Source organism: Ursus americanus, chromosome 6, assembly GCF_024610735.1.
Source record: "Ursus americanus isolate L20-20 chromosome 6, mUrsAme1.1.p, whole genome shotgun sequence".
Taxonomy (NCBI): Eukaryota; Metazoa; Chordata; class Mammalia; order Carnivora; family Ursidae; genus Ursus; species Ursus americanus.
Window position 1 is genome coordinate 25159544 of NC_142132.1, and position 16275 is coordinate 25175818.

At 41.0% G+C, this 16275-nt stretch overlaps 1 protein-coding gene across 2 annotated transcripts in view; it reads left to right on the forward strand.

Moving 5' to 3' along the window:
- The first annotated feature begins 13198 nt into the window (after positions 1 to 13198).
- PCGF6 (polycomb group ring finger 6) overlaps positions 13199 to 16275 on the forward strand; it is a 31906-nt gene continuing 28829 nt past the window's right edge. The window contains exons 1-5 of one of the 2 annotated variants that reach the window (XM_087862743.1): positions 13199 to 13789; positions 14531 to 14630; positions 14721 to 14817; positions 15591 to 15646; positions 15747 to 15806. In XM_087862743.1, coding sequence (XP_087718869.1) covers positions 13433 to 13789; positions 14531 to 14630; positions 14721 to 14817; positions 15591 to 15646; positions 15747 to 15806 — 670 coding nt within the window. In that variant the 5' untranslated portion in view covers positions 13199 to 13432. The remainder of the gene's footprint in view (positions 13790 to 14530; positions 14631 to 14720; positions 14818 to 15590; positions 15647 to 15746; positions 15807 to 16275) is intronic. The other variant, XM_045803029.2, reaches the window with a different exon arrangement.

Sequence of the window (16275 nt, forward strand, 5' to 3'; positions counted from 1 at the left end):
GATGTTTCTCTTTCTTTTCAATGTCCTTTCATTTTACTTTAATGTATCTAGGATTAGATTTTTCATGTCTATCCTGATTGGCCCTTTATGCACCCATTCAATCTGAGTTGTTGTTTTTTTTTTTAATTCTGGGAATTTAGAAGCATTATATCTACAAATATTTTCTCCCTTCTATTTTTCCCCTTCTTATATTCTTGGGTTTTTTTTTTTAAGATTTTTATTTATTCATTGAGAGAGAGAGAGCACGCACAAGCACGGGGATGGAGAGAGGGAGAGGGAGAAGCAGACTCTCCGCCGAGCAGGGAGTCCAATGCGGGACTCAATCCCAGGACCCTGGGATCATGACCTGAGCTGAAGGCAGATGCTTAACAGACTGAGCCACCCAGGCACCCCTCTTTTTGTATTCTTATAACACAGATATTGATACTTACACTTCTGTGTTCTAGGTCTGCTTTCATATTTTCATGTTTACCCCATCCTAAAACCTTCTAGAAGGGTTCCTCTACCTGATTTTTCAGTGAAATCATTCATTCTCAGCCTGGATCCATATTGCTACATAACCCGTTATTAAGTCATTTACTTCAACCATTATATTTTCCATAGTATTTTGAATTGGTTCTTCATGATTGATTATCCCGCTTTAACCCAGTTGGGAGATTTTGTCCCCCTCTGGGGACATCTGGCAATATCTGGAGACACTTTTGGTTGTTACATCTCAGGGTGGTGCTTCTGACATCTAACTGGTAGAAGCCAGGAATGCTACTAAACTTCCCACAATGCACAGGACAGCCCCATTCCACCACAAGAACTATCTGGCCCAAAATGTCAACAGTGCCCAAATCAAGAACCCATGATATAATCAATATGAACTCTTTTCTTTTTGGGGATGTGTATTTATTTAAATTATCTTTTCATCTGATGCTTTTAATCTGTTATCCCTCCTATATCTCGTTACTTTTCTCTATGAATTTCTATTTCACTGAAGGTATCAGCTCCTTGGCTAATATGTATACCCAGGGGAGAGGCTTGGGATTTTTATATATGCCCTTTATCAAATTAAGGAGATTTCTGGGCAGTGGCATACCTTGTATCTCAGTTCTTAAAACCTGTGTAACATTGATTAGGCTCAGATCATGCATATTCAGCTTGAGGATAAACCCAACTGTATGGGACCATTTTATTGATCTCCTTAATCTCCCCAACACTTCCCTTTTTGGTCCTCTAGATAGAAAAGGAGTGGGCTTTAGTTTTCTCACTCTGTTGTGTACTCCCTGAAAATGCAACTGCTGTGGAACCAACAAGCAAGAGGATATACAGTGAAAACTGTAGTGGGGATTCCCCCCTTGCTCTTGGGATCAGTGTTCTCCCCTCAGAGTTTTAGGTGCCTACCTGGCCTCCACTGCCATCCCCCCTCCTTTGCCACTATGCATGTGCCTATGGACTGGTGTGGGAGAGAATGGAAAAATAAAAACAAACTTTGGACTTCCATCACAGTTTATGACTTACAGAGGCCCCCTTTCCTGCACCTCAAACCGTGATAGAGGATTTTTCTTGGAGTTCTCTCTGACCACACCTGGTACACGCTTGTGTTTGAGTCCAGGCCAGGAGATACCAGAGGAAAATAAAATGGGAAATGCAGTGATGGGTCAGTTGTAGTTTGAGTTCCGTTTGCCTTCCCCAACATGCTTCTTACCATTTGCATTCTAGAGTCTATAGATAGCTGTTCCATGCATTCTGTCCAGAGTTTTTACCTGTATTGAGTGGGAAATACAGAGTGAAGCACTAATTATCTTGACCAGAACCCAATAATTTCAGCCACCTTAGTCTATATGTATTTTAGTTTATATTTTGTCTTACATTAGAGAGTTTGTACATCTTTTCATATCTTGGAGCTGTTTTGATGTTACTGTGGGAGATTAAGTTTTATCTTTTTCCTCTAATTTTTTAAGTTTTTTTAAATCTGTTTAGCATATTAGTTCTTTATCTGAGATATGTGTTCCAAAGTGGTTTTTTTTTTTTAAGATTTATTTATATATTTGAATGAGAGAGAAAGCATGAGCAGGAGGGGCAGAGGGAGAGGAAGAGAGAATCTGAAGCAGATTCCATGCTCAGCACAGAGCCCAACATGGGGCTCCATCTCATGACCCTGAGATCACAACCAAGAGCTAAAACCAAGAATTGGACGCTTAACCAACTGTGCCACCCAGGTGCCCCCAGAAGTGTTTTTTATGAAGTCAAAGTTACCAACTTTTATTTTATTGCATCTGGATTTGGAACCATAGAAAGATTTTCCTTTCACCTAAAGAGAAATTCACCCATGTTTTCCTCTAGAGCCTGTATAGTTTGCAATGAGCTCTCCAATTGATTTGGAACTGCATCTTGTATATGAGGTGAGGTATGAATCTATTTTTTTCATAAGTGTTTCAGAAATCCCACAACTAAATAAATAAAATCTTTAAGGGGAAAAAAAGGGGGGGGGGACACCTGGGTGGCTCAATCAGTCGAGCATCTGCCTTGGGCTCAGGTCATGATCCCAGGGTGCCTGGATCTAGTCCTGCATCGGGCTCCCTGCTTAGCAGGGAACCAGCTTCTCCCTCTCCCTCTGCCTGCCACTCCCCCTGCTTGTGCTCTCTCTCTTTCTCTGCCTGACAAATAAATAAATAAAATCTTTAAAAAGAAAGAGAGAGAGAGGGAGGGAGGAAGGAGGGAAGGAACGAACAAGTGAACAAACAACTAGAGTGCCTCGTCGCTGGCTCAGTTGGTAAAGCATGTGACTCTTGATCTCACCTTCTCAAGTTTGGCAATTCACGAAAACCATTCACATAACTCAATTGCAGGTTATACTCAAGGCTAAAGTTTATTGCAGCAAAGGATGCAGAGCCAAGGGGCGCCTGGGTGGCTCAGTCGTTAAGCTAAGTCACTAAGTCGTTAAGTCTGCCTTCAGCTCAGGGCATGATCCCAGAGTCCTGGGATCGAGCCCTGCATCGGGCTCCTCCGCTGGGAGCCTGCCTTTTCCTCTCCCACTCCCCCTGCTTCTGTTCCCTCTCTCGCTGGCTGTCTCCATCTCTGTCAAATAAATAAATAAATATTCTTAAAAAAAAAAAAAAAAAGGATGCAGAGCCAAGGCAGTGGGAAGTTGTATATTGGCAGAGTCCAGAGAGGCCAAACAAGGCTTTTGCATCTTTCCCATCCAAGCCCATACAGATATGCTTTCTTTCTACCATCGGAGACAAATGTGATATGCTTCTGCCCAAGGAATCATGTTTGAGTTTTGGGATCTGAGTCAGTTGTGGGAGGGCTAATCATATGAGAGGCCTATCCTGTTACAGAGCCAGCCCTGGCAACCCACGTTCAGGACCCCAACAGTGAAATCAGATGCATGCAAATCATCAGTCTTGATGTTTGTGTAAAGCAATCTGACAAGCTGGGACAGCGTGGTCCATTGCTTCAGGTGTACACAGCAAAATCATCAATCACTGACACACACACACGTACACAAGAATACTCTGAAGGCCATATTCCCAGAGGTTGACCAAGGGCCAATCATGGTTCTAGGTTTCCATGAAGACAGGAGACAGTAAGCACCCAGACCTGCTATTTTAACTCTTTCCTCACAAAATGACTAACCAATTTTCCTAAGCACCTTCATGAAAAAATCTAACTTTGCCGCAGTGATTTGAGATGCCCTTTTTATCATATACTGAGGTTCTACATGGACTTGCATCTATTTCTGGGTTTTCTTTTCCATTTCTGGTTTATTTATTCATGTAGTAGTTAGTAATGCAATGTTTTCATTAGAAAGGGTTTATATTGTGCTTGATACTGTAGAACTTGTCCATCCTTGTAGCTTTTCTAGTTTTTTCCTGACTATTCCTGCATGTTTATTTTTCCATATGAAGTTTAGCATCAACATGTCTATCTCCATGAAAGCTTGTTTCTACCCGACTTTTCTTCCTTTGATAATGTCTGTATTCCAACCTTTAACAAATATCATTTTTTCTACAAAAATAGACCACATTACAGAAAGGATGACAAACAAAAGCTACTTTAATCCCAATACTCTAACATAACATGGATATCATTGTGTTTCTGTTTCTTTCTATACAATTGTAATTATATATAGAAATGTATATTTCTATCATGTTAATACGATCTTCATAACCATCATTTTAATAACTGTATAGTATTCTAATGGAGACTAATTTTTTTCATGACTTATTTAATGAAGAATATTTAACTTATGTCCCAATCATGCCATAAATAATGCTAAATACTACTTTTTCATCTATTTATTTCCTTAAGTAGAGACTCCCCGAGTAGGATTGCTAAAAGGTAAAAGGTGTAAACATTTTTCAATCTCTTGATATGTCTTAATAAGTTGCTTTGTTTAAAGTTGTACTAATTAAACTGTCACCAGGAGTAAGAGGACCTGTTTTCACAGCATCCTTATGTTTCATTGTTTACCATGGCTTAAAATAAAATAATTACCACAAGCGTGACCAAAATAGAAATGCTTATACCTGGGGCGCCTGGGTGGCACAGCGGTTAAGCGTCTGCCTTCGGCTCAGGGCGTGATCCTGGCATTATGGGATCGAGCCCCACATCAGGCTCCTCTGCTATGAGCCTGCTTCTTCCTCTCCCACTCCTCCTGCTTGTGTTCCCTCTCTCGCTGGCTGTCTCTATCTCTGTCAAATAAATAAATAAAATCTTTTAAAAAAAAAAAAAAAGAAATGCTTATACCTTCTGACCCACCAACTCCACTGCTAGAATTATGGAAAGAATCATCTGGTGTGTGTGTGTGTAAGGATGTCCACTATAGAATATGGCAGTGTGATACCAGACATCTTTTTTTTTTTAAGATTTATTTATTTATTTGAGAGAGGGAAAGAGAGAGAGAGAGGATGCACAGGGGGAGGGAGGGGTAGAGGGAGAGGGAGAGAGAGAATCTCAAGCAGACTCCATGCTGAGTGTGGAGCCTGATGTGGGGCTCCATCCCAAGACCCTGAGATCATGACCTGAGCCAAATTCAAGAGTCGGACACTCAACTGACTGAGCCACCCCGGCTCTCATCTCTACATTTCCTCTTGATGATTCTCCAGCATCTTAAACACAATACATCCAAAAGTGAACTCCACATTGGTTCCTTCCCTGTTTCAGTAATTAGCAAGGCCATCATCCCGGTTTCTTAAGCCAGAAACCCAGGCCTCATTAGCTCATATTCAGTCTGCTCCAAGTCCTACTTTGAAATAGCCCTTTATTCTGACAACCTGTCTCCCTCTTCACTGCCATCATCCTGGACCAAACTATGAGCATTCAATCATCTGGATTATTGTAGCAGGCTCCTAAGAGGTCTCCTTACTTCTTTTCTTTTTTTTTTTTTTTAAGATTTTATTTATTTACTTGACAGAGAGACAGCCAGAGAGAGAGGGAACACAAGCAGGGGGAGTGGGAGAGGAAGAAGCAGGCTCCCAGTGGGGGAGCCTGATGTGGGGCTCAATCCCAGAACGCTGGGATCACGCCCTGAGCCGAAGGCAGATGCTTAACGACTGCGCCACCCAGGCGCCCCTCAAGATCCTTATTTTAAGGATGCCTGGGTGGCTTAGTAGGTTAAGTATCTGCCTTTGGCTCAGGTCATGATCCCAGAGTCCAGGGATCAAGTTCCACATTGGGCCCCCTGCTCAGCAGGGAATCTGCTTCTCTGCCCCTCCCCTGGCTTGTGCTCTCTCTTTCTCTCTCTTTCACTCTCTCAATTAATTAACTAAAAAAAAAAAAAAATCCTTATTTTAGTTGCATCTGCAAAAGTCCTTTTTCTAAATAAGAGCATTCACAGAATGCAGATTTGATGTGGCTATCCTTTGGGGGTGCCTTTTTCAGCCTACCACATTCCCTTTTTTCACCCTAGTAGCCACAGTGACCTTTTGAAATATAAATTTATTTAAAATTTTACATGCCTGGGGCACCTGGCTGGATCAGTCTGTAGAACATGCGACTCTTGATCTTGGGGTCCTGAGTTCAAGCCCTACATTGGGGGTGGAGATTACATTAAAGAAATTAAAAAATAAAATCTTTAAAATTTTACATGCCTATAACCTCTCAGTGCCTTCCCCCCTGAGTTATCATAATATGTAAATTCTTTCCCTTGGTTCAAATCTGCTCCCTAACTGGAAGCCTATCTCTTCTACCTCAGCTCCCATTCATCTGTTCACACTTTGCCTAGGCAGCTGTTCCCCTCCACCTCCATCTTCTTACGGTTAATTTCCATTATACCTTCTCTCTCCACAAGTTTGACTACCAACTGGTGTGGTAGTTCACCTTTAATGCTAGCATATTAGTTGTTCTATGGCTGGGATCAGCAAACTATAGTCAGTGGGCCAAACTTGGCCCACTGCCCTTCTTTATAAATGAACTTTGATTAGCACAAAGTCAGAGTTATTTGTCTATATATTATCTATGGCTGTTTCTGTGCTATAGCAGCAGAGTTGAGTGGCTGCAGCAGAGGGTAAATGGCCCACAAAGCCAAACATATTTACTATATGGAACTTTCCAGAAAAAAATTTGCCGATCTCAGTTCTAGGCTATTGGTTTCCTGTTGAGTGCTCTCAGATCCACTATTTGGTTTCCTCTTTTCTCCAGATAGCCAACTTTCTTCCAGGTGCTGTTGCTGCCTCCTCTAGTAAATTCTTTAAATTTTCAATAACCTGTGGTTGTTTGGTCTATTAAGTGTAATAGGACATGGTGTGACTCGTGGAACAGGCAGCAGACATCAGGCAGCCACTGGTCTTCAGTCATGCCAAATGAGCCCATCCTTATGAAGAGAAGGGGTAATCTCACCCATTTTGAGGGAATTTAAATGACTATCACATTTTTATTTTATGAATATTTATTTCCCCGCTCCTCCAGCTCCTGTGTCTGGGTCAGTGACAGGCCTTGACCCATGAACATGAATCTTCTTGTTCATGATACTCAGCAGGTGCCTATGCCCAGTGATGATTGCAGACTGGATACTTACATCAGCCTCTCTCTCTCTCTTTCTCTTCTCTGCCCTCCCCCTCTCTCCCTGTCCAAATATGCTGTTCTTCATGGAGCAAGATGAGTATGATCCATTTTTACAACACTGGACCCCTGACCCATCTCTTCTGTGGGAGCCTCTGCTTCCTGGGGTGTGTGGTTGGCTGATGCTTTATTCCCTCCCGTGTGAATAGCCTGTAGGACATGACCACTATACTCCACACTGCAAAGCCCTTCTGCCACGTGTGAGCATTTGTAGGACTTGAGTTGAAAAGCTCATAGCCTCCTTTCAGACATGGCTTTGACCTTTTCTGACTCCCGCCAGCTAGAGAGTTTGCCTCAGAATTACAGTACTTCAAGTGGAAGAGCATCATATTTCTCACAGGGGAAAAGTGAAACAAAAACAGCAAACTCTCAGACCTGAGAAATTGTTGCTTGAAGGGCTGATACAGGATATGCAAAAGTTTTCATCTTTCAACTATTGGCTAAATGGTTCTCTACCTCTGTGGACCCAAACTGATCTTAAGGAGATTGTTGGTCCGTTTCAATATCTTCCAGCGGTTTGCCACGGGTTGGTTCCTTTTCTTTCCTCTGTGGGCACTCCTGATAGGGGTCTCAACCGAGAAGACAGGGGTTGCCTCATTGTGCAGAATATCTGGTCTTAATTAAGCTAAACCAACATTTAGGGCCTACTGAGCTATCCATACCCCCACCCCCAGTGACAAAATTTTGCTTTATATACTTTAAAAGATTTCAGAGTGCCTGGGTGGCTCAAGTCAGTTAAGCACCAGACCCTCAGTTTTGGCTCAGGTCATGATCTCAAGGTTATGAGATCAAGCCCTGGGGAGCCTGCTTAATATTCTTTCTCTCCCTCTCCCTCCCCCTCTGTCCCCCTACTCCCTCTTTAAAAAAACAAAAGAGGGGCGCCTGGGTGGCACAGCGGTTAAGCGTCTGCCTTCGGCTCAGGGCGTGATCCCGGCGTTCTGGGATCGAGCCCCACATCAGGCTCCTCCGCTATGAGCCTGCTTCTCCCTCTCCCACTCCCCCTGCTTGTGTTCCTTCTCTCGCTGGCTGTCTCTATCTCTGTCAAATAAATAAATAAAATCATTAAAAAAAATAAAAAAACAAAAGATTTCGGGGCACCTGGGTGGGTCAGATGGTTAAGCATCTGCCTTCAGCTTGGGTCATGATTTCTGAGTCCTGGGATCGAGCCCCACATGGGGCTCCCTGGCAGGGAGTCTACTTCTCCCTCTCCCTCTGCCTCTCCCCCTGTTTATGCTCTTTCTCTGTATCTGTCTGTCTCAGATGAATAAATAAAATCTTAAAAAAAAAAGATTTGAATCTCAGAACTATCAATGGAGACATGTCAGCACACACACATAAACTCTTTATTTTTTTTTTTATTTTTTAAGGACAGGAAGGGGCTATCTAACATTCCTTACACATGATGATGATGTGCACCAGACACGTATCTGTGTGTCCATGAAAGCATATCAGAAAAACTGTGCTTAATCTTTAGTCTCTCTTTCTTGGGTCCAGTGTCATTTTACATTAAGGCTTATTATTATTATTATTATTCAGGAATTATTTCTATTACACAATTTTTATGACCTCTTTTTTTAACTTCCAAGTCTTTGAACATAATTTTGAAAAGAAAAAATAATGGAATCATTTTCCCTAACCATAATGTACTATTGTCATGTTTGCTAGTGTACTCACTTTTTTAAGCTATTACATTTAAGTCTGTGATTCATTTAAGCTAATTTTTGTAGATGGTCAGAGGTAGAGTCCAACTTCATTCTTCTGCATGTGGATATCCAGTTATGCCAGCACGATGTGTTGAAATTCTTGCTCTCTTAGATGTTTGGGGAACTTTGCGAGAAACCAATTGATTACAAATGTGAGGGTTTATTTCTGCACTCTCAGTTCTTTTTTTTTTTTTTTAATGATTTTTTATTATATTATGTTAGTCACCATACAGTACATCCCTGGTTTCTGATGTAAGGCTCGATGATTCATTAGTTGTGTATAACACCCAGTGCACCATGCAATACGTGCCCTCCTTACTACCCATCACCGGTCTATCCCATTCCCCCACCCCCCTCCCCTCTGAAGTCCTCAGTTTGTTTCTCATAGTCCATAGTCTCTCATGTTTCATTCCCCCTTCTGATTACCCCCCCTTTCTTTATCCCTTTCTTCCCCTACCGATCATCCTAGTTCTTATGTTCCATAGATGAGAGAAATCATATGATAGTTGTCTTTCTCTGCTTGACTTATTTCACTTAGCATTATCTCCTCCAGTGCCGTCCATGTTGCAGCAAATGTTGAGAACTCGTTCTTTCTGATAGCTGAGTAATATTCCATTGTATATATGGACCACAACTTCTTAATCCAGTCATCTGTTGAAGGGCATCTCGGCTCCTTCCACGATTTAGCTATTGTGGACATTGCTGCTATGAACATTGGGGTGCATATGGCCCTTCTCTTCACTACGTCTGTATCTTTGGGGTAAATACCCAGTAGTGCAATGGCTGGATCATAGGGTAGCTCAATTTTTAACTTTTTAAGGGACCTCCACACTGTTTTCCAGAGTGGCTGTACCAACTTGCATTCCCACCAACAATGTAGGAGGGATCCCCTTTCTCCACATCCTCTCCAACAATTGTTGTTTCTTGCCTTGTCTATTTTTGCCTTTCTAACTGGCGTAAGGTGGTATCTCAGTGTGGTTTTGATTTGAATTTCCCTGATGGCTAATGATTTTGAACATTTTTTCATGTCTGCACTCTCAGTTCTATTCTGTTTGATCTGTATGTCTATCATTATGCTAGTACCACAGTGTTTTGATTACCGTAGCTTTGTAGTAAGTTCCAAAATTGGGATGTGTGGGTCCTCCAACTTTGTTCTCTTTCAAGATGGTTTTGGCTAACCTTGGTCAATTTTTTGTAGCAACAACAACAAAAAATGAGTATATTCATCCATTGCCTTTAATCAGATTTAATATTATTCTTACAAAACTCTATAATGGAATTCTAAGGAGGCTGTTTGGGGATGGGGTATTTGGGAAAACACGTTTTAATTTGGGAAAGGTACCATGATGCTTAAAACCTCTGGAATCTGACTTGTTTCAGAGAAATCTAAGGTTTGATTTACTTTCACAAATACAATTTGTTGTATAACATCAGAACGCATGATTTGTAGGACTTGAGCAACAGAACAGAATTTTAGATCATTAGCCATGTGATCCTTGAAATCAAGACAAAGCTGTGAGTTTTAGAAACGCTCATTATGTTAGCAAATCAGCACAAGAAATAGGTGTAAATAATATCTTCAACTCAAGTCCTGACCTTGACTGGAGTCTGTATTTTGGGTCAGAATTATATCAGTAATTATTTATATAACACATGCATTTGGTGATTTGTAATGTTTTAATAATACTTTTTGAAATGAATATTGATACCATAAAGTCCTTTGTTTGTTGTTGTTGTTGTTGTTGTTGTTAGTTTTTTTATTTAAGTAATCTCTTCACCCAACATGGGGCTTGAACTCATAACGCTGAGATCAAGAGTCACATGCTTTTTTGAATGAGCCAGCCAGGTGCCTCAGCCCTTTGGTTTTTAATCTGCTTTTAAAAATTAAAGTATTTGGTGAATTATTTACTTACGAAGAAAGAGTACCAGGAAATCACTCCAAGTCCCAAGGAACACTTATGGATTTCTTGATTCCCCAGTCCCACAATATTGGTCATGGATCTGCTTTAAAAATTTCGTACCTGGAGGCATACTATCCTTCACAATCAACCAACCTCTGCCATCTCCTGGTGAATTAATGTGTGAAACTTTCATAATAGTTTTGAGATATGATTTTCTTTTTTTTCCTAAGTAGGGACCACACCCAACATGGGGCTCAAATTTACAACTCTGAGAATAAGAGTCACATACTCCACCAACTGAACCAGCAAGGCACCCCCTAGATATGATTTTCTGTTTGAAATGTCAAAGCAACACCTCTTCCCCCCCCAAAAAAACACAACTCTATAGCATCTCTCTTAGTCTAATCATCATACCGGGAGTACAGTTACTGTTTGTGTTAGATCCACTTTTGCTATTTTACATTTACACCATTTTAACAAGTTAGCATCCAGGGTAAGAGGGAAGTTCTAGCTCAATCTAGAACATGATTCAATTCTGATCCTTTTCAAAATGTAAAGGTCCCTGATAAGTGCCAAAATATAACTTCGATGTGGAAACACACTTGGATCACAATGGAGATACAAGAAATTCTCATTTTGTGAAATAAATATATTCTGGAAGTCCTTGCATATCATAAATATCACAATTAGGCCATTTAACCATATGGATTAGTTGGTCTACCATAGAAACATGACCAGTAAGACATATATATATTTATTAAGAGATTTATTACAAGGAATTGCTTTACACAATTGTGGGGGCTTCTTAAGCAGGTCTGAAATCTGTAGGGCAGGCCAACATGCTTTAAACTCCTGGGAAGGATTAATGCTGCAGTCCTCAGGAAGAATTTCTCTTCCAGGGGAATCTCAGTTTTACTTCTAAGGCCCTTCAACTGATTGGATGAGGTCTGTTCAGATTATATAGGATATTATTTTTTACTTAAAATCAACTGACAGCAGATGTTAATCACATCTACAAATACCTTCACAGCAATACCTAAGTAAGTAAGTGTTTGAATCACTGGGCATCGTAGCTTAGCCAAAATGAAACATAAAACGACCTTTCACACCGTAGGACTGACAAAGCCTGCAGATATTTGTGTTTACCAACTAACCTGACACTACCCAGTGGCAATAATACAAATTCATAATTCATTCAGCTTGCCAGCTTTGAAAATATGCAATTCTTGATTGTATTTTTTAAAATTTGGGGATTCTCAATATTTCACATTGTCACACTATATATAAAGTAAAACTTTATTAGTATTAATAATATTTTCATATCATACTACATCAAAATTTTATAATTAAAGCTCATGGTACAAGTAATTCTTTTTTGTCAGGTAGCTCATACAATGCTGAAAGGTTAGAAGCTATGCTTTTATCTAATGTAATCATGTGGAAGCTCTTACAGTTTTAGAGCCCAATAGGGAGAGTATCTCAGGTGTCTGTGTATGTCTGTCTCTTTCAATCTCTCTCTCTTCAATGTCCTCTTTCAATATCCTGGTCTAGTTCCCATTCCCCTCCCTCGAGGCTCTATACTCCTCCATGTAGGAGGAAACATTTCCTTCCTTCCACTTTTCGGATCTTGCAAACTTCAGTATCTTAGGCTTCACCAGACTTTGGGGACTGCAGGGGGAAAGGTAGAGTCTAGTCCAGAAGCAACGGGGGCACATTAAGTCTGGTTCAGTTTTCCCCAAACAAGCATAGTGACTTGATTTCCTCACCATTCCCTAAGAAATATGTACACCACTCCCAAATTAGCATTAATTTTACTCAGTGACAACGCAGTCTCTCTCAGATATGATTTTTTCCCCCAGCATTATTTCATTAGGGAGCTTTTGACTCCTTTCTGAATCCAGCTTGCAAGCATCATGACATTAGCTGGCACTATGTTAGTCAGCAAGAATAAAGTACGCCAACTGCAAATATCTTTCCTAAAAAAAACTGGGGGAGGGAGACGAAGTGTGTGAATAGGTCTCAGTTACTGCTACAGTAGCCCTCCAGTAAATGTTTGTTGAATTAAATATAATGGACTTTCCTCTATGTGATGGGGACTCATGGATGGTCTTCGAATGGAGTTTAAATTTCCATCCTGTGGCAATACAAGATTTAATTCTTCCAAATAAATAAACTTACATATTTCAAAATAGAGACGTCATATTTCCTAATGGAAATAATCTTCAATGAAAGAAACGCACAATCACTACTCAAATTTAAATCATTATTGTTCATAATACAACATCATTTTAACACCTATTTCAGTGCTCTGCGCATCAACTGATGCAGACAGAATACTGCTGTCTGGAACGGTACCAATTTTGTCATTTTTAAAAGGGAGTGAAGAGGGATGCCGGGTTGGCTCAGTGGGTAGAGCCTGCGACTCTTTATCTCAGGTTTGTACGATCGAGCCCCACGTTCGATACAGAGATTACTTTAAAATATAAAATCTTAAAAAAAAAAAAAAAAAAGTAAAACAAAAGGGAGTCAAGAGAGCGTCAGCCTTCCAAAGGGAAAATTGGGTGAGCTTCTTCTAAACACGACCCGCAAGCCCTGCCCCATATCCACAGCGGCTCCGTGCACGCCCGCCCAGGTTTAGGTGAGGGGCAATGAACCACATTTCCCAGCGGGCCCTGCAGGTCTGCCGCGCCTGCGCACTGGCAGCGTAGGCAGGTAGGCAGAACTCCCGCGCTATCCAGCCGCCGGGCTTCGTCTCCCCCGGTCTCTACCCCCGGCATGGAGAGGGTCTCGGTGGTCGCGGGGAGTGCGGGCGCCGCCAAGGCCGAGGGAGCTGCAGCCATGCCGCCCCCGCCTGCGGTCTCCCCCCCCGCTCTCACCCCGGCACCCGCAACGGGTGAGGAGGGCCCGCCGCCTTTGCCCGAGGCGGGGGCTCCAGGCTGCTCCGGCTCCCGGCCCCCTGAGTTGGAGCCCGAGCGCAGCCTGGGCCGCATGAGGGGCCGTTTCGAGGACGAGGACGACGAGTTGGAAGAGGATGAGGAGCTGGAGGAGGAAGAGGAGGAGGAGGAGGAAGAGATGAGCCACTTCTCGCTGAGGCTGGAGGGGGGTCGGCCGGACTCAGAGGACGAGGAGGAGGTATTTATAGCCCGTGCCCGACCACGCCGGGCCCGAGGGGCCTGAGGGACGAAGCCAACCCTCCCCAGTAAGGGCCGGGCCGCGTCCCCAGCTCGTCGCTGCAGCCTTTGGCACTCGCGTCCACCTCCACCCCTCCCTCTCAACCTGCCTAGGCATGTGGCGCGGACTGGTACGCGCCCGATTCCCTGCCGACTCTTTCTGCGATTATTTTGTAAATAATTATTAAATTATGCCAGGCGGGTAGGCGCCAAGGGTACAGTGCTCCTGCCTTCTAAGAGCTTACAGTCGGGCAGGGAAACAGTCCATTTCTACAGGGTGTTCAGAGGATGGTAAACCCTTCCCTATCTCATCAGTCTCTAATTGGGAAGGTTTTTTGTTCGGTTTCTTAATGCGGTAGCGCATACATTATCAAGTTGGTAACACCAAACAGTCAGAATTGATATATTAAACGTAAACACTAGTATCTGGAAAGTTTGCCCATTTTGTAAGTAATTCATAAAGTAAGATGCCCCTCGTCTGGCAATATACAATATATCCAAAAGAATGAGAGCTTTTTGAAACATTGGTTTATATTGTGTTATAGTAACTTTGAGCAGGATTTTGAAGGGTTGGAGGTACTGTAGCATGTTTCCGTGTTGCAAAGTAAGTTCACATTGTTCGTAATGAAATGTGGGGATTATTGTTTAAGAATATGAGAAGGCAAGGACTTCTAATTTAAAACTATTTCCATTGCATTTCCAGCGCCTCATTAATCTCTCTGAGCTGACACCATACATCTTGTGTTCCATATGCAAAGGTTACTTAATAGATGCAACTACCATTACAGAATGTCTTCATACGTGTAAGCATATAGTTCACATTTTGAACTAATACATTCAATTTTTGAAGTGTCTCTAAAGCATTCTAATTTAAACATTTTCTTTTTCAATAGTTTGTAAAAGCTGCATTGTAAGACATTTTTACTATAGCAACAGATGTCCAAAATGCAACATAGTGGTACATCAGACACAACCTCTTTATAACATAAGGTGAGTGAAATATATAAGTAAAATTTGTATTTTAAATACACTTTTTCTGGAAGCTTCTAGTTGTGCAGTTGGGAATAAACTCTTGACCTGTTTCAAAAAGGGAAGTACATATTCTCTAAAATACATATAGGAACACTTACTGTGTACCAGGCACTGTGATATCTGCTGGGGACAAAAAAATTAAAAAGCACAGGCCTCTCTTTTTGAGGATTTTAATTCCATCACTCGAGTTAATGAGACTAATTTAGGGCTTATCATTTTGGGGATATTTAGAATTCTGCTTTTTAAAAGTAATGCCTGAAACAACTGGCCTCTTTAGAAAAACCTGTGTGTCATAGGTCATTGTGGTTTGTTTGTTTTTTTTCCAAATTTTCAGTTCATACTCCATTTCCTAAGGGAAGAAAAATACTAAAAGTGGATTGCTTTCATTTGTTCAGCAAATACTATTACATTTTTACTCCTTTATAGAAGATTGCTTTGTAGATGACACACAGAAGTTGAAAATACAGTCTCTGCAAGGGAATAAGACCAGTACACATGGAACAATTGAGCAAACCATGCAAGAGTCTGTGATTACTTATGATTACATGTGATTCATTTACTTGAGGTTATCTCAGGTGAGAGCCAGTGCTACCTAAAAGTAATTCACTTCTGAAAAAAGAGATATCCACTCCCAAGAGAAAACAGTTGCAAAGAGCATCATTCACTCTCACTCTGTACCAAAATGCATTTTGCTGAATTCTGAGGTATTCTCCATCCTTTCCTTTTATTAGGTTGGACCGACAATTACAAGACATAGTGTACAAATTAGTGATCAATCTAGAGGAAAGTAAGTTTGTTTTATTACATAGTTGTGAATCCCAGAATCTCTGCTGACTCTACTAGTTACATTTTAAGTGTAATTTAGTCTGTGTTTTATCATTTTTTAGGAGAAAAAAAGCAAATGCATGATTTCTATAAAGAAAGAGGTCTAGAAGTACCTAAACCTGGTAAGTTTGGGTGTATATCATAACGTATTTATAGATTAAAGAATACTAACTTAATAAAATTTACTCCCTTTGAGGTTCTTTTTGGTGATAGCCAGTTATTTTATGATCAAAGAGAAAGATTATGAAGGTAAAGATATAGTATAATCCAATTTAATTATTATAAAAATTAAAGAGTATAGGCTCTGGAGCTAGACTGAGTTTGATCCTAGCTCTGACACTTTCTGTGTGATTTTGGCACATTACTTCAATGTTTCAGTTTCCTCATCTAGAAAGTAGGGAAAATGGTAACATTTCATAAAATCGTTGTAAGGATACATTGAGTAATACAAAGCACTTAAAACAGTGCCTGGAACATAGTAACTGTTCAAATAGTTTTTGTGATGTTGGTAATGTCACAGTATAAAAGTTAGATAAATTTCTGTTTAAATCCTGGTTCTTCTATTTACTACATATTGCCTAATCTCACTTT